The sequence below is a fragment of the Callithrix jacchus genome, chromosome 16 (genome assembly GCF_049354715.1).
Source record: "Callithrix jacchus isolate 240 chromosome 16, calJac240_pri, whole genome shotgun sequence".
NCBI lineage: Eukaryota > Metazoa > Chordata > Mammalia > Primates > Cebidae > Callithrix > Callithrix jacchus.
This window is the reverse complement of record NC_133517.1, coordinates 17,542,678-17,561,515: the sequence shown is the minus strand read 5'-3', so window position 1 is coordinate 17,561,515 and position 18,838 is coordinate 17,542,678. Positions and strand designations below refer to the sequence as shown.

At 38.9% G+C, this 18,838-nt stretch overlaps 2 protein-coding genes across 32 annotated transcripts in view; one reads left to right on the top strand and one right to left on the bottom strand.

The window, feature by feature from the left end:
- Nucleotides 1-4,297, top strand: part of ASPH (aspartate beta-hydroxylase) — a 228,804-nt gene extending 224,507 nt beyond the window's left edge. For 20 of the 28 annotated variants that reach the window (XM_078352518.1, XM_035277653.3, XM_054246413.2 and 17 more), the window contains one exon: nt 2,021-4,297. In XM_078352518.1, the coding sequence (XP_078208644.1) occupies nt 2,021-2,171 (151 nt within the window). In that variant the 3' untranslated portion in view covers nt 2,172-4,297. The remainder of the gene's footprint in view (nt 1-2,020) is intronic. The other 8 variants (XR_013527858.1, XR_013527857.1, XR_013527856.1 and 5 more) reach the window with 1 other exon arrangement.
- The window catches only part of CLVS1 (clavesin 1), a 197,625-nt gene continuing 182,677 nt past the window's right edge, over nt 3,891-18,838 (bottom strand). For all 4 annotated transcript variants that reach the window (XM_054246416.2, XM_078352523.1, XM_002758940.7 and 1 more), the window contains one exon: nt 3,891-6,058. In XM_054246416.2, the coding sequence (XP_054102391.2) occupies nt 5,971-6,058 (88 nt within the window). In that variant the 3' untranslated portion in view covers nt 3,891-5,970. The remainder of the gene's footprint in view (nt 6,059-18,838) is intronic.

The following is an 18,838-nucleotide window of genomic DNA, read 5'->3' as shown; positions in this document are numbered from 1 at the left end:
TTCTCAATTTGGGTTTTGCATGGTAATGAATGCATGCCTGTCATTTGCTCCTGAGTCCACAGATTTCTGCCTTTTGCCACCCTTGGATGGAACTCCAATGGAACTCTCTAATCCTCTAGGGGAGTTGTAAAAGAGCCAATCAACATGTGTGTGTGGAATGCAAGACATGAGGCAAGGGGTATTAGTCTGTTTTCATGCTGCTGATAAAGACATCCCTGAGACTGGGAAGAAAAAGAGGTTTAATTACACTTACAGTTCCACATGGCTGGGGAGGACTCAGAATCATGGCAGGAGGCTAAAAGCACTTCTTACATGGTGGCAGCAAGGGAATAAGGAGGATGCAAAAGTGAAAATTCCTGATCAAACCATCAGAACTCATGATGCTTATTCACTATGATGAGAACAGAATGGGGGAAGCCATCCTGCCCCGCCATGATTCAAATGAACTCCCATAGATAGGGTCCCTCCCACAACATGTGGGAATTATGGGAGTACAATTCAAGATGAGATTTCGGTGGGGACCCATCCAAACCATATCATGAAGCATGTGAGACAGCACAGTGGGTGGAGGCAGGAGGGTGGGTAGTAGAAGTAGAGGTTTAGTTCCCAACTTCAGTGAACTTTAAACTTGCAAACACTCATTATTTTATCTGTTAGTTTAGGTAGCTTGGAAATTTTATTGTCAGATTTATTCAGTGTGTCAGTTATTTTCCACTGAAATGATTTTGCCCCTGCCCTTACCCTGGCCATTTGTCAATGAGTAGAGATGTTTTGTTTGTCACAACTATGGCAAAAACTGCAATTACTTTTGCACCAGCCTAATAGTATAAAAGGGATGCTACTGCCTCACAGTGGTTGGAGGTCAGAGATGCTGCTAAATATCTTCTAGTGCATGGAACAGCCCCTACAACAAAGAGTGACCCGGCCTAGATGTCAGTAGTACCAAGTTGTGGAGCCCTGCAGTATATCTAGTATTGCTCAGTTTATATTGGTTAGTCACCTAATATGGAACATAAAAAGTCACCCTTAATTTTCTCAAGGAAAACATCTTTATGATAATACAGTAACTTGAAATCAAGCTAGCATTTCCCATGCTATAATTGTCATTATTTGCTAATCCAGGATATAAAATTTTCAGTGCTTAAGTGGAGTGTTAGTATCTAAAGAAAATTTTCTAGCAAAAAAAATTATTTTAAAAACATAACTTGGTATTTAATATATTGGCAATTAATATCTATTTTTTTAAAAAACCATCGGTGTAGCTCACAAACTCTCTTTGGATTTGAAAAGCCTTGTGTGACTGCCTCCTGTATGTTTCTCTCTTAATAGACTAACACTATATTTAGATTTTAGTCCTTATACAGATATCTTATGAGGTAATGTTGGAAGCTCTATAGGGTATTTTGCCACATTGATTTAAAATATTCCATGGATAACCCACTTGCATAGAAGATGATACTAAAAATATAAACAAAATTCATTCCCAATCTGCCCATTTTCTTCAGCCGGAATACTAGCTAGGAAACTCCTAATTTAGTTTTCTCCTTTATGGATATTGTGTTTAAGTAGATTTCTTTCTTCTATAAAATGAAATTTGAACAAGTGGAGTGAGCTGCAAACACAGTTGATTGGAGATGTGCAGACCCCCTGTCAGGTGTCCTGAGAGGCATAGCCCGAGGCCAGTCACTGCCCAGGTGTCTAAACCAGAATAATTGCAAGACATGTAATAATATACAAAGTAACTGAAGGGCATGTAATAAAACCAGTATGTCTTCATCACCAATCCCCTGTCGTTTGTACGTCTCCAGTGCTGAGCAATGAAAACTGATGTTCATAATGAGATTTCTGAAATTCTTTCCTAATCATCAAGGGAAGAATAAATTTGGGCTTGATGTTCTAGTTATTTGGTTATGTCTCAAAGGTTGTTACCAAAGGTACTTCTTGCACATGTATAGGAGTTGATCCTCAGGCACCTAACCACACAAAGCTTTATTCAGGAATCCTTGTCTTTCTGTTGCAGGACCTGGGAAGAAGGCAAGGTACTCATCTTTGATGACTCTTTTGAGCACGAGGTATGGCAGGACGCCTCATCTTTCCGGCTGATATTCATTGTGGATGTGTGGCATCCGGAACTGACACCACAGCAGAGACGCAGCCTTCCCGCAATTTAGCAGGAATTCATGCAAGTTTGGGATGCTCTGGAGAGAGGCTGCCTTTCTGGTTCCATCTCCTTGGGTGTAAGGATAGAATTTTGAACACTAAGACTCTTAATTCCCTCGATTTGCAGCCTGAATAATTCTAAGCCTCCTCCTAGGGTTAGAAGACACTAAAGGGAATATTTGCCTCACTGCAATTCATTTAGAAAACACCCTGCTGGGTGTCATCCATTGACAGCTCTGGTCTTCTGCCAGTATTTAAGGTGAGCATTTGATAGCTTCTACCTTACCAGCCAAAGAGATTTTTCCCACATAGAATAGGTCTAAATCAGTGTATAATGAGAATATATGTAGAAACTGTGAATGGATTGCTTTAGTTTATAATTTTTCTATACAGTTATATTTTTATAGTGTAGCTAGACCATTTTGTCATCATGTACCACTACATTTTTGTTAATTTTAATGACAAGCTGTATAAATGCTTTACTTCTAGGTGTTTAATGATAGCATTACTGGGGAACTCTGACTTCCCTCTTTTAATTCTTCTTAGTAAAAGACACTCATGAAAAAAGCAGTTTTATTTTCCTAATACAAAAAAGAAAGAAGTCATGGTGCCAGTGTCTAAGAACTATACCCATCCTAACTCTCAAGTTGTTTGGTTTTTTAAATCTTGATTCAGATCCTCCTCTCACTACGCCGGTGATGGAAATATTATCAAAATCGTATTTCTTTCAAAGAGGAACTTTTCACACTGAAAAAAGACCATGGGATTATTTTATATTGTTATAAAAATCCCACATGCAAATTTTTTAAATGCCAAGTATTAGAGGTTCTGGGGAAAAGTACAGTTTATGAAAATAAAAATATGTTGTTTCAGGGTCAGGTGCACAGGTGACTGATAGGAAGTCTGGCTCTTGGCTGCTTTGTCATCCATGAAGCATGTCCTGGGACACAGTTTCTTTGCCTACGGTAGATCCATGTGAATGACAGGAAGCCAGCTGTTCGGTCTTGAAGATGATTTCCACCACAATCCTGTAGCAGTATTAAGGATGGCAGAGTAAAAGGTCACCAAGAATGCCGGGATCTTTGTCCTGGGTGTAGAAGATCCAGATTGCTTTCCTTTTTGATGAAAAAGCCTTAAAGACTGTCCCATTTCCCTGACTTGAGAAACTTCTGCCGTTTTAAACATCACCGTGAAATAACTATTATTATCATCTATATTTAGTTTCAACGTTACTCACAACATAGAAATAACAGTTGAAAATGGTCTTGCCTAGTCATTCCAAAGATGATCAAGTCATTAATTTAGTAAAGTATTAATGCATCAGATTTTGTATTTTTTAAATCAAAGCTAACTAGAAATGTTAGATATAAGAATGTAATGATATTCATGCACTGAATTCTAAGCCCATATGAACAAGAATGCTGCAGGAATGGCACAGAAATCAATAGATTTCATTCATAGGTAGAAAAGCACTTGTACTTCCTTTTCTATCTAAAAACAAAAGTAGACTATCTAATTTAAAGAACAGTTCTTTGAAATTGAAATTGACCCTTTTTGCTTAACCTTAAGAACATTAGCTTCCAGTAGATGAATTTGCAAAATACTTTTCCTGTTCTTCTGTTTTGCTGGTGTTGATAAACCTCACTGAATCAGATGAAGAGGCATAGGAGGGAAAATATCCAAATTAATTACTAAAATTGAGAAGAGAAGGCAAACTCTTGAAAAGTAAATGGTATTTGTGTCCTTCAGTATTTATTGAACAGAGGAAATAATTGGCAAGGGCAATACAATTCAGTGCTCATGTAGCAACATTCGTCTCACTTATTAAATTTGGTTCTCATATGTATATTGTGTACACATAAAGAAATTCAAACTATAAGTCATCATTGTTGAGCCATCGTCTTACATTCATGTAATGAAATTATGGAAGAAAGTAAAAACTAGCTCTTAACTTAGTAAATATAATATGGTATTTAAAATCAGGTCACTACAGTAGGCTTCTAAATATTGCCAATTGAAAACTAAAAATGGCATTATCGTTGCAAAGTATTGTCAGTAATTGACTCCGATAGCATTGTAAATACTTGGATCCCACAACTATTTTAAACCCAAGCAATAAAGTGGATTTTCTAATTCACGTAAATTCTTTATTTCTCTTACCTATGTCTTGGTACATAAGAAAAGTGTTTCCATCACTGCATTGGTAGAATTAGTTCAGTGTTATTATTTTTGTGATTTAAAATGTCTAAAAAATGAGTTAGTTTAATTTATATTGTGATGCAGTTGTTTGAGAAATATTTTTAATTCTGTTTCAACTTTATTTCTCCTAGGTTGTAATATAAAAATTACTTTCATTATCCTTCTTTACCAGTAGGGAAAAAATAAAACATTAGATCCATTGAGAAAGATATGTAATAAATAATTAATATTAGTAATAATATCTAGCAGGGGTGATTATGACCAGTTTAATCATCTCTTTCCTTTGAATTATTTAGCTAACAAATTAACTCTCCCAAATATTTAAAATGTAAAATCGTATTTTACTGCCCATGATTAACTAAAATATTTTTGTTTGACATTGAGCCACCAACTGGTCATACTAATAAATACCCATGTCATGCAGATATCTGGGCAAATAAGAGATATCTAAAAATATGCACTGGTCTTAGAAAACATGGCACAAGTAAGGATATCATATCGTATGGTGTCCGTTTATTTTATATCTGATTTCCTTTGAATGGGTAGTTGGGGACTCCATTTCTAAGGAGAATAGGTAAATAAAATGACCTTTGGCATTTCACCCTGCATCTCTAGTCTTCTCTAATTTCAGTACCTGCATATTTAGCCATCCTTATGGCTCTTGCTCCATGACTGAATATTTATCCTCTCACCAACAACCATGTTCTTTCTCCACATCTTTAATAGTTGCAGGAGGGTTGGGGGGCAAAGGGTAAATGGTTTGATAGCACTTTTCTTTGCTGTAGTGACCCAATTGAGGCAACTTGAATGGATTCATTAATCACTGACATGTTTTCAATGAGATGTCTCCTCTGCACACACACTGCACTAATGGGCTCTGAAGCTGCCTGTGGGAACTCACACTGCTAAGATGAAATAATCATATTTCACGTGCGTGTTTCTTCCTTTAAAAATCAGCTCATGATAGTCAGCTAGTGGCCTGACAAGAGATGTGACATCAAAATAATTTTTTGCAGGATATCAAAATAAGCAAACTTTGCAAATAATCAGACCTATGAGAACATGCTCTTGGGCCGAACAATTCGATGCTGGTGATTAGGTCAAAGGAAGTCATTTAGGAAGAATGGAAATTACTGGAGATATTATTGTCTCAGGGCTTTGTCCTACATGAAACCTGACAATGGTGTCTGTACAGTTTAACTCTTGATACATTTACTTGGAAATGCACTTAGTTTCAAAAACTGGAGAGGGTCCCTGTGTGATACCTCAGAAAAATTCTTGTCCTAATGCAGTGTGTGCATTGAATTTAGTTTTTTATTTTTTCAATTTATTTGCTACCATAAATATGAAAGGAGGGAGAATCTTTTTTACATAAATGCCTTGCACCATCCTCCAATCCCTTTGCTGGAGAAAAAAAAAAGCATCTCTCAAGTCTTTGTCTAACTTTGGCTGCTCAGACCGATGGCTGGTGACAGTCACTGCAGGGGGTCAGGAGTGGAGGACCTTTTGTCAAGCAAAACACACGTGTCTGTGTGGGTCAATTGCGCATGTGCTTCCTGGGTGGCTAACCACTGAAGGCCAGTGTGCGGGAGCATTGGGGTGACTCAGGGTTCAGTCCAGAGCCAGGAGTGGCTGAGTGTTCTCATTCTCTCCCTTCTCCTCATGTTTCAGGGTCCCAGCTTCTACCACAGACTGAGATCTAACAAGAGGGAAGGGAAAAAGACACAGTTACAAACAATTCATGATGACAATTTTGGAACCTTTGAAGACATTCAGATTTTATGTTTCTCTTTTTAATAAAGACACTCAAAAATTAACTAGGTTCAGTGAAACATGCCAGTAGTCACAGCTACTCAGGAAGCTGAGGTGGGAGGATTGCTTGAGCCCAGCAGTTCAGGCTGCAGTGAGCCATATTGTGCCACTGCACTCCACCCTGGGTGACAGACGTAGACCCTGTCTCCAAAATAAAAATAAGAAAGACACCCAAAATAACTACACAATGTATTTCCTTTCATATTTCTGTTTTTCTTACTTTTGCTTGCCATACCATATTTTTATGGAGAGAAGCATTTTGGAGTATTGGAATATTCTTTGCAGTGATCTCTTCTCTTGGTAAAAGAGACATACGTATTCTAGCCACACTCTGCCTCAGCATCTAAATATCCTATGTACCTTGAGATATATAAAGTTTGTTGAATTTTTAATGTTTTAGTTTACTTTTTAAACCCTTTGTCTCTCAGAGTCATTGGAAACAACTATCATGCATGATGTTAAGACCACGAATCAGATGATAAAGTTAGATTCTGTCCCTTACAGTCTGGGAAGCTTGAAGGAGTTCTTGAAACTCTTTGGACCTTGATTCTCTCACCTGTTTACTAGAAGTATTACCTAATTCCCACAGTTGTTAATAAGGACCGCAACTAATAATATGTATAAAGCATTTGGCATGGAATTATAGTTAAAACTTATGGAGCACTCTTATGACCAACCACTATTGCAATACTAGTAGTGATCTGTAGTTTTTGATGTGTCCTTTTATATTAGAGTAATAATGATTTTTTCTAAGTTGATATAAATTCAACCAAATTATTTTCCAGCTAACAGAAAAAATGTTATAAAAAGAGCTATCATGCAGTAGATATTTAATAAATGTTCACAACTAAAAACAAATTATTCCTTATAAAAACGGTTATATTGCTCAAATAAGTAAAACTTACACAAATGTATAGTAAATTGTTAACTCAGTAGACCTGGAGTGCCGAAACCCTACACATTACAAGTTTTCAAGACTGGCCTTTGACTGGCTTCTCTGAGCCCTTAGAATGGGCTGCCTGATAAGAAGATCTTTGTAGGCCGGGCGCGGTGGCTCATGCCTGTAATCCCAGCACTTTGGGAGGCTGAGGCGGGTGGATCGCGAGGTCAAGAGATCGAGACCATCCTGGTCAACATGGTGAAACCCTGTCTCTACTAAATATACAAAAAAAAAAAAAAATTAGCTGGGCACGGTGGCGCGTGCCTGTAATCCCAGCTACTCAGGAGGCTGAGGCAGAAGAATTGCCTGAACCCAGGAGGCGGAGGTTGCAGTGAGCCAAGATCGTGCCATTGCACTCCAGCCTGGGTAACAAGAGCGAAACTCCGTCTCAAAAAAAAGAAGATCTTTGTATATCTGAGACCTTGGTTTATGCCAAGTAGTTTATGCTAGCAGTGTGATTTATGGTACATGCTTGCTTTGATGTGCCTGAGCTTTAGGTCACACTGTATCAGTTTGACCCTTTTAAGGCAGTAAGCGTGTCAGAGGTATTTGAACCAGAGCAACTCTGTCTTAAATAGGAGCTGAGTAAAGTAAGGCTGAGAACTGCTGGGATGCATTCCCAGGAGAGTAAGGCATTCTTCGTCACAGAATGAGATAGGAGGTCAGCAAAAGATACAGGTTGTAGTAAGGAAGCCAGCCATAACCCACCAAAACCAAGATGGCAATGAGAGTAATTTCCAGTTGTCCTCACTGCTACACTCCCACCAGCACCATGATAGTTTACAGATGCCATAGCAATGTCAGGAAATTAATCTATATGGTCTAAATGGGGAGGCATGAATAATCCACCCCTTGTTTAGCATATAATCAAGAAACAGTCATAAGAATGAGCAACCAGCAGCCCTGTCTACAGAGTAGCCATTCTTTTATTCCTTTACTTTCTTAATAAACTTCCTTTCACTTTATGGACTCACCCTGGATTCTTTCTTGCGTGAGATCCAAGAATCATCTCTTGGGGTCTGGATCGGGACCACTTTCCGATAACACCTTTCTGGTGAACCATGAAGGGATGATACTGTGGAAACCCCTGACCCAAAGGCTAACTTTGGGTAAGTGGGGAGGTCCGGTAACAAGAGGGGATGGGGAAAGGCTGAGGACTGAACAGTTAAAGTCAGTCACAAAGGTACTGCATCCTCCCCGCAATAAAAACCTGGACACCAGCACACAGGTGAACCTTCGTAGTGGACAACACCTTATATATGTTGTCACACATTAATGCTAAGAGAATTAAGTTCTGTTCATATAATCTTACTGAAAAGACAACTAGAATCTTACAGTTAGTCTTTCCTAGACTCCTCCCTATGTACCATTTTCGATTCCTGATTACAATCTATATCCTTTTCTGGAGTAAACCATAACTGTCAGTCTAACAACTCTTCTGTCTCCTGTGGGTCTTTCTAGTAAATTATGGAGACATTATCAAAATTATCAAATACAGATAAGGGCGGTCTTTAGGACCCCTTACCACAACATATAAAAACAGTATGTGTGTGCATGTCATTGTTCTAAGAAGTTCTTGACAGGTATTAGCTTATTTTCACAACCCATAGTCGTGTATTAACATGTATTTACATTGACATATATTAACATTCCATTTTTACAACCCTTAGATTTTATAGATGGAAGAAACTAAGGGACTGAGAAGTCAAATGATGCAGAAAAGGCAACACAAATAGGAGGTGGAGAAGTTGACATGTTCATTACCATCACACAGCTCCTGGGTATACCTGAGGCCAGAGAGGTGTTTAGCTAAAACATCGAGTGTTCCTTCCACCTCATCACAAAAATCATTGCTGTTGTTTTGCCTAAGATTTCTGTCTCCTTTCAAGATATGTATGTACTAGAGAAAGGATAAAATTAAGAAATTAGTACAAGTGTCTCAGAACAATTTGTTTCTACTGTAACTATCAATCCGTTCAAACAGCCCAACCTTATATACCAAGCTGAACCTTTGAAAGTGAAATGGACTCATTGACTGCTGGGATGGGGCAGAGGAAGGAAACCCTACGTGGTAGTTTAGCCCCAGCTCCCTAACACATTTCCAATGCGTTTTTCTCTCGTTTTAGTTTAAGGCTCAGTGCGTGTAGGGAAGGGGGAAGTGTAGATTTGTATGAGGAACAGAAAGCAGAAAACCCAGAGGCATTAAAACAAACAGCAAGCATGAAGACAACCGAGGGAGCCCAACCACCTACACATGCCAACCTCCCTCCAGCACCTTGGACAGCTGCCTGCCTGCTTTGACCTATGGACCCTGTGGAAATGGAGAATATTGATGGCCATCTACTTTTGCAGACTTTAAACTCATTTCCTTTCTGTCATATGACTTCACTTTATTTCACAACATGGCATGCGAACCACAACCACAGAGTTAGAGGGAAACAGTGACTTGTCTAGACCAACCTGAGAGAAAATCTTCAGTAACGAGCTGTGCAACCTCTTCTTGAACATAGCCAACTTGGGAAACCTGCTCCTCCATGCTCCTAAAGAGGCAAGTCAGCTAGAAAATTATTCTTTACACTGAACTCAAATCTGCCCTTTTTCAACATCTATATACAATTCCTGGTTCTTTCTCCTGGAGCCAGCAGAGTAGATGCAAGTACCTTCCAGCCCTCCCACACTCACCCAGACGAGGCTAGTCAGATTCTGCTTGTGCCAAGGCTTTTAAAACTGACCACCTTAGCCCTCTCCTGTATCTCTTCATCAACTAGCTGGGTTGCCCACATACTCCTGGTGTGACCTCAGAATAGAGTAAAATAATTGCTTCACACTTTCTTGATTTTGTGTGTGTGTGTGCTGTTTACTTCTGTTGAGGTAGTTTAGAATTGCATTAGCCTTTCTGGCACTGATACAACACAACCGATGGGAAATTTGACTGTATTTACACATGCTGCCATGCTGCAGTTAACCATTTCTCTCCCATCTCAAAGGTGCATGGTTGAGTATCAAATTTCATTTTCTTGAATTTGTTTCATGTTTCCAATCTATCTCCATCCTCTTTGGATCTTGAAATTTGTTACCCATCCAAATGGTATCTGTGATTTTTATAAGTTTTGGATCTGTTTAGATACTTTCCCTTCCCCAGTTTTGGGAGCCATTATGGGAAGAAAAATTCTCAAACAATGAGTTTTTAAAGAATCACTTATTCACACACTCATGCTAAGAAATGTTTGTGAACGTCTGTTGTATGTGACGGACTATGAGCAACATGTCAAAACCTTCATTCTTTTGTGGAAACACCGCTTCAGTTATCTAGCCCTAGATCCACAAATAGACTTAGAATCACTGTGACAGGCACCCCATCACCCACCCAGGGGAGAGGCAGTTTGGGGGAGGGAAGGTGTTGGATATGAAAGGAAAGGAATGAAGAAAAAACATGTTTTTCACACATTATTCATAGTCCTTGTTCAGGTAGCGAACTTTCACTCCCCCCTCCACAAGATGGCAAGTTAGGATGTATGTGATTCTTCTAATAGATGCACTGGCAGCACAGACCTACCCAGAATGCAGGCTCTCTTACCTTAGTCAATAAACTGTGTGCCATGTTTGAATGGTGAGTAGCAACAGGACAACTCTGAGATACTGAATCCAAGGAACCAAACATAATTTTTTTTTGAGACAGGGTCTTGCTCTGTCACCAGGTGCCAGGATGGAGTGCAGTGGCACAATCTTGGCTCACTGCAGTGTCCGCCTCCCGGTTCAAGCAATTCTCCTGCCTCAGCTTCCCGAGTAGCTGGGACTACAGGTGCACACCACCATGCCCAGCTAATTTTTGTATTTTTAAGTAGAGACAGGGTTTCACCATGTTGGCCAGGATGGTCTCAATCTTTTGATCTCGTGATCTGCCCGCCTTGGCCTCCCAAAGTGCTGGGATTACAGGTGTGAGCCACCGTGCCCAGCCAAACATAACTTTTATTTTTCTGTACTACATTTTCCCTAAGTGAGAAGATGACCATAGTCTTTTTATTTTCAGCATGAAATAATTCCAGTTACCTGGTCACACAATAAACATTTGATATAAGTAACACTATAAATATTATGAAATATGTTAAATTCACTGGAAAAAATAGAAAGTGAATGTTGCTTTTCGAAACCTATAGAAAAAAAAGGCCAAGAGAAACAGCCTTTTAAATCTTGCCTTCAGTACATTCAGCAGATTCAAAATGCTCTCTGGAAAGACCAATCAACTGCTCACATCACTTCTAAACAGAGTGCTTAGGAATTCTCCACTTAGTACAGTAACTATGGAGAAGCCACTTGCTTTGAGGCTCTGTTGTCCAGATTGCTCTTGGTGGTAATCTCTTCATTCGGTGGCTTTGCCTTCTCACAAGAAGCTAAAACAAACATTTCTCTGAGTTATCTTTCCAACACTGAAAGCCAGCTTAACCCCAAGGGCAGGCAGGGATGTGATTTGAGTTATTTCAGCCATCATTATCTCAGTGGTGTAGTAGGCGACTTTAACAAAGACTTCATTCTAGCCTAGAGAGCCACGTTTTGTTTCCCTTCTATTATCTCTCTCTCTCTACCCTCCTTTACTCTGCCCTCCTTTACTTCACCATCTTCTTTTCTCTCTCTCCTCTTTCTTCCTCAAAATTGGAACTTTCCCCACTTTATAAAGGATCTATGGCTGTGGTTTAATTTTTACTGATTCTAGTGGTGTTCAATGCTCACGAAAAATGAGATGAAAATGGAAAGTGTTGGCTGTGATTCAGTCCATTCTTCACAGACCTACAACTGGACTGACAGTTCTGCTTTCAGGCCTACTTTTACATTCAGAAGTTTAGTCAGCTACCTTATCTCAACAGCTAACACTCACCTTGTCTTCTTACCAATGAACTGCATGCCTTCTTGAGCTATATGGACCCCAGTAAAGGCACAGGAATGCTGCTCTCCAACCCAAGCATTCATCGAAAGTCATAGAACACCCCAGCTACAAGGAGCCTCAGGGGTGACTCAGTCAAACCTGCATTTGAATCGGGTTCTACCCATTTGTTTTCCAGGACCAACATCATTGTTTCCTCAGGATGTATTCTATAGTACCAGCTTGCTTTCTTAAAATCAACAGCACACTTGGTTTTATGGAATTGTCTAATATGTTAGTGAGCCTATGTGAAAACTTAGGCTCAAAACAGGAGGAAAAAAAATTTTAAAGATATCTTCAAATAATTTTAAGTAATTCTGCTCAGATTTTTTCCCCAAATAACTTCAAGTATCAAGGAATTCCCCAGAGAAGCTCTGGCATGGGCTTGAAGAATGATGGCTCCACCACACGCTTTGTGATCTTGGGTGAATTCGGCCTCCTCATGTGTGAAATGAAGATAGCACAGTGGCCACGTCATGGGTGCTGGTGATGATGAGGATTAGGTAAATTAAGGTGTGGAAAGTGTTTAGCTCAGTGTCAGCTGGGTATACATGTTTGTTCTTTTTAACTCTTATTACTCTTCCCTGTTTGCAGATAAGAAAATTAAGGTCCAGGAATATTGAGTTCATTTACAAATTTAGCCACAAATAATGAATTGAACTCAAAATTTCCATGGCCCCACTAAAAAACTAACAAGAGAGAATTGTGTGTACTGGCACAGTATGTAATCTGATAACAAATGAAAGACTAACATTTCAAAATGAAGTCAAATATTTTAAAAAATCAAAATAATTGATAAAATAATTCCACATAAAAGCTAACCTTATTACCTTACTTAATACATTGTAATTTTTGGAAGCAACACACAGATTTCCTTCTGCTTAACAATTATTTAAGTAGCTTTCAGTGCAACATAGTTATGCTCGTTTTCAACTGTGTAAAGCTATGAGGTTTCTTTCTACCATAATGCATTCAGTAATGACCTTGATAAAGAGTTAAGGAATATTTGTAAGACATATATTCTTCTCTTCAGCTACCAAACTTTTCATAATCAGAATCATCCTAGCAGGCACAATGATTGCACTCACTGGGAACAATTAATATTTACTAAACCCAATAAATAATTTTTTTAAGAGAAGCCTAAGCAGCAAATCTTTTCCCTATCAAAGTAAACAAAAAACAAATAAACCTCTCTCTGCTTTGACAACACAATTTGCCACAATTTACTGAACTGCAAATATAAGAAGACCAGTCCAAAAAAATAACTACTCTATAACTTTTGAAGCAAACTATTTTTAGAGTGAGCGAAACATTCAGTTCCCAGCACTTGACTACATGTATCATGTATTTCTACCAAAATGTGGTGGACTTGCACACTGTCTGCCCATCTTGTAACAAGGAAGAAAGACTCCCTCCGAAAAAATCCTGTGCACCTTCAGAAAGGATGGAAGTGGGTAGCTGTCATAAAACACTGCACTGTCCAATACAGAGCCGTGACCACAAGAGGCTACTGAGGACTTGAACTTGGGCCAGGTTGAATGGAGATGGGCTATAAAAGGTAACATACACACTAAATTTTAATGACTTAGTGCCAAAAAACATGTAAAATATCTCATTAATATTTATTTAAATCACGGTGAAATTATAATATTTGGGATACGTTAAGTTAAAGAAAATATTAAAATTAATTTTACCTGTTTCTGTATATTTTTGTAACATTTCTATTAGACATGTTACAAAATTACATGTGCTCAAAATTACATATGTGGCTCACGTTTTCCTGTCTGATAGCATTAGTCTGGAGCCTCATTTACCCCAATTATGCTTGTGGCTCAATCTAGAATAATCTAGTAATCCTCATTTAGAAATCTATAGTCATGTTAAAGAGTTTCGGTGACAATATCAGTGTCTGTCATCACTAACACTCACTGTTCTAAACGCTTGCCATGTATTACCTCATTTAATTCTCAAACTGACACTCACAAAGTGCCCCCCTCCCATCCCCATGTTCTTAGTATCACTGTTGTTTAAATTCTGACTGGAAAGAAAGACTCCATTCATCTGTTATCATTCAAATAAAGGTGAAATCATACCTGTAATTGTATCTCAAAATAAATAAATAATATGAATAAAACTCGAGGAAGTAACTGTTGTCTGTGCTTTTTCCATTTGTATTTTTTCATGCTATTTTCTTTAACCAAAACATTATTTTTCTTGCTTTTTTGATCAAGCTAACTCTGCCTGGTTTTAAGGACACCTGAAGAGCAGGCAGCATTCTTAGCCCTTTAATATTAGTTTCCCTCTTCTGTGAGGTTACAGCATCCAGGGAAATTGCTATTGCAACATGTAATGAAATATAATGGAACATCAAATTTAATCTCTCTTAATAAATTATGCATTTATTGATGAAAAACAGCTTCAGGAAGTAATATAAACTACTTGAAAGAATAAGCTCTTTCTGAAGCTGTTATAGCAAAATTAACATTAACTTTCTGACAGCAGATGATTGTGGCTGCTCATGATGAGGGCCCTCTGAGAGCACGAAGCTATCGCTTGGGCATCTCCTCTTCTTAACTCATGTTGCTGTGCCACTATGGACCAACTCACGCAGCTACTCTGACCCCCTGTAAAACAGTGGGATCACATTTGTAGCCACAAGTTTCTGTGACTACTACTAGACTGAGCTACAATCGCCAATTGTTCTTGAAAATAATTAGATTTTATTTTTCAAAATTCTACAATTCACACTTCATTTGTTCTAATAGTCTAAGGGCTTCTCTACCTCAGCATTTGCTTTAACATCCTTCTAGAAAAACACAGAAAGCCTAAAAATTACAGAAGGTAGGCCTTTCCTAAAGTTAGTATGTGCCCAGTACATTTAGGTTTCATGAGTCAAAACGATTTACCTCTTTTTTTTCCTTTTTTTTTTGGCAGAGTCTGACTCTGTTGCCCAGGCTGGAGTGCAGTGGTGTGATCTCAGCTCACTGCACCCTCTGCTTCCTGGGCTCAAGAGATTCTCCTGCCTTAGCCTCTCAAGTACAGTAGCTGGGATTACAGGCATCTGCCCACACACCGGTGTAATTTTTGTATTTTTAATAGAGATGGGGTTTCACCATGTTGGCCAGACTGGTCTTGAACTCCTGACCTCAAGTGATCCATCCACCTCGGCCTCCCAAAGTGTTGGATTACAAGTGTAAGCCACTGTGCCCAGCCGATTTACCTTTTAAAAAATGTTTTTCATTTCCATTTCTTTCTTTCTTTCTCTTTTTTCTTTTTTTCTTTCGTTTTTCTTTCTGTTTCTTCCCTCCCTCCCTCTTTCCTTTCTTTCTTCCTTTATTTTTTCTTTCCCTCCCTTCCTCCCTCCCTCTCTCCCTGCCTCTCTTTCTTTCTCTCTCTCTCTCTCTCTTTCTTCCTAAACAGAGTTTGCCTAGGCTAGAATGCAATGGAACGATGTCGGCTCACCACAACCTCCCCAGTTTCAAGGCATTATCCTGCCATAGCCTCCCAAGTAACTGGGACTACTGGAGTGTGCTGCCACATCTGGCTAATTTTTGTATTTTTAGTAGAGAGGGGGGTTTCACCATGTTGGCCAGGCTAGTCTTGAACTCCCAACCTCAGGTGATCCACCCACCTCAGCCTCCCAAAGTGCTGAGATTATAGGCGTGAGCCACTGTGCCCAGTCTGACTTCCATAAATCTCTAAATGTTGAATGGAGAGCTGCCAGGTGCTACTAAATAGCTATTTTCCTGTGTCTTTGTTAAAAATATTTTAGTTTCTTTAAAGTATTGTATTGCCACAAGTAGTCTGCCCTCAGGTTGCAATTCCCTGCTGCAGAGAATAGCTCCCCACAAGCTCTTTTAAGTCTGAACTGTAGTCACCAAGTATATTCCAGATTTGCATCACAATTCTAAACAAGAGTCAGTAACTCCTATTTGATGCATCTAAAATCTGTCTGATACTATTTTGGAAAAGATTTCAGTACACACTTTATTGGACTATTTTAAGAAATATCTACAGGAGTGTTTCCTATCTCCACAGCTGTTCATCATCATCATCATCATCAACAATCACAACCATTTGTTGAATACTTGCTACATGCCAAATTCTGCACTAGGTATTTAGCCTGCATTATCTTTGTTTAATCCTCATGATAATCTTCATCTGTCACGGTTGCAGTGTAAAAAATAAAAACAAATACATTAAATAAATAAGTAAATCTGCACAATAATCTGAGCTGGGTATTGTTAATGCCATTTTGCAGATCAGGAAACTGAGCCTCTAAGAAGGTAATTACTTTGTGAAATTTTCCACAGTAAGTTGTGGCACTAGAAATGGAACCCAGATCTGATTCTACAGTCCACATTCTTGAGCACTATCTCTTGTGCTATATGTACAAAACATACCTACAACTTCGTAAGAAACCAAAGGACATGAACATGTATATTCATATTAGTAAATCTTAATACTCAAGTTCTCATGAAACCATTTCTCCCATTGATCTTAATGAATCCAAAAGTTTACATTAATCAGCTATTAATTTACAAAAAGTTTGTGTTAGGCACAGCAAACGAAATTAAAAAATAGATCGCCATTGAGAAAAAGGTGTTCTAAGAATGTAGAGGCTATAGAATCATCCTTTATCTCTAATTATCAATAGGATATTATTTAATACTACTTTGAGATCCTTTCTTCTAAATGTACTGAATTCACCCAAGTATCTGGCAACATCTGTAAGGAACTGCAATCCGTCAACACCACATGTTGGTGAGAGGTAGAGAGAGGGAGTGGATTAGACTTACTTGAGAACAGAGTTCAGCTTCCAGAAGACACACTCGTCCTGGAACTTGGAGATAGGAAGAAAGGAATGGGAGAAAGGAGCCAGGGAAGGCCGCCATGGACACTGGCAGCTGCAGCTGGACATTCTGCTTAATTTACCTACAAAAGCGTGTACCGCTCTTTATGAAACGATGCATTCCTGCCATATTAACTCACTCATCTCAGTTTTTCATATGTAAAATGAGGATAAATGATTGCCATATTCTCCACAGGGCAACGAAAAATAAAATATATAATAAAGTGCTTGGAGCTCTTTGAAGGAGAAATTACTTAAATCAGCAGAGTTTATCATTTTACTAACCCTTTCTTGAGTATTATGTTTCTGAGCATAAATTCTGAGCTCTGTCATATCAGATAACAGAGGTAGCTATGTTTACCCACTTGAAGAAAATCAAGGAAAAGACAAAAGACTGAGAAAATAGATATGGAGCAGTAGATTATTTACATTATAAAGTTATTCTTAATTTTGCTGAGCAATTAACCAAAAAAAATCCATTAAACAGAGTCATCTTTATACATTTGAAGTGTGAGAGCATTCAAGACCATAACTAGCGTGTGTTGTGCCCAAATCCTTCCTAGGAACCCTGGCATGAGATGTATAGAAGTCATAGAGGTTCAAGATGCAACAGGTTTATTGGCTTTAGAGGAGCAGAATGCACTACCACATACATTTTGGGTGTGGGTTCAGGTGTTCTGAGATGGTCAGAAGGAGTGTTAAATCCATGCATTTCAAACGTGGATATTTCTGCGAAGTTTTTTTCTACTACCAATCATAAAATAGCAACACAGGAAATGGCTACAAGTGCTCTGAACAGTCATCTTCCATCAGAATTAGACTGGCACAAAGAGCTGCCAGTTTCACAGCTTCCCTAATTATCACACTCCCTCTGAAGTTGAGGTGCACATGCTCAGTGCAGTTACTTTGGTAGAACAAAATATGATGTTCTGAAGCAGGTAGAGAAATGCCAGAAGCTGTCAATGGCTGAGAAAATGCTGCTGACTCAGTCCCTCTGCAGGATGAGTTTGAAAAGGATGGCTAGTGCTATCTGAAAACAACATTTCATGGTTATGATTTTCGAGCTGAATGATGGTATGTTAATGGATCTTCTTTGACAATACTAGATTAGCCCGAATATAAATTTTCTTCCTGAATATCTGTATCCTTCCCACTAGGGATGGGGTTTGGGGAACAGTGAAGTACACAAAAATTATGATGGAGGAACATGCTTTCCAACTGCCTTAATGGATGAGCCAGGCACAGTGGCCATACCTGTAATACCAGCACATTGGGAGGCCGCGGTGGGTGGATCACCTGAGGTCAGGAGTTCGAGACCAGCCTGCCCAACATGGTGAAACCCTGTCTCTACTAAATTAAAAAAAAAAATTGCCAGGTGTGGTGGCGCATGCCTGTAATCTCAGCTACTCAGGAGGCTGAAGCAGGAGGATTGCTTGAACCCAGGAGGCAGAGGTTGCAGTGAGCCGATATCACACCATTGCACTCCAGCCTGGGCAACAGAACGAAACTTCGTCTCAAAAAAAAAAAAGGGATGGAATTTGGGCTGGCAGGAATGTAGTTTGTGCAAAAGTAAATGTCCAAAAAAGGTACTCTATAAAACACTGAAGAATGAATGAGTGAATACACAAATAGTGTGAGAACACGATGTAGGAGAAGCATTTCATGGAGCTAGTATTTTGCCTCCTACTAGCTCCATGAACTGAGATCAGTCATTTAACTGCTCTCTGCCTCAGCCACTTCATCTGTAACATGGGGATGATAACCTATCTATTCTTATCTACTTTAAATATATTTTAAATCTATACTTTTTTATTTAAATTCTCAAAACTTGAGTGGCTCAGTTTTCAAGAACCCTCTGAACAAGACCAGGGAACATCCATATTGCAGTCTGACATGTGGGTAAGGACTACACTCCAGGGTGTTGCCACTCAAACTGTGGTCTCTGGGTCCTCAGGCC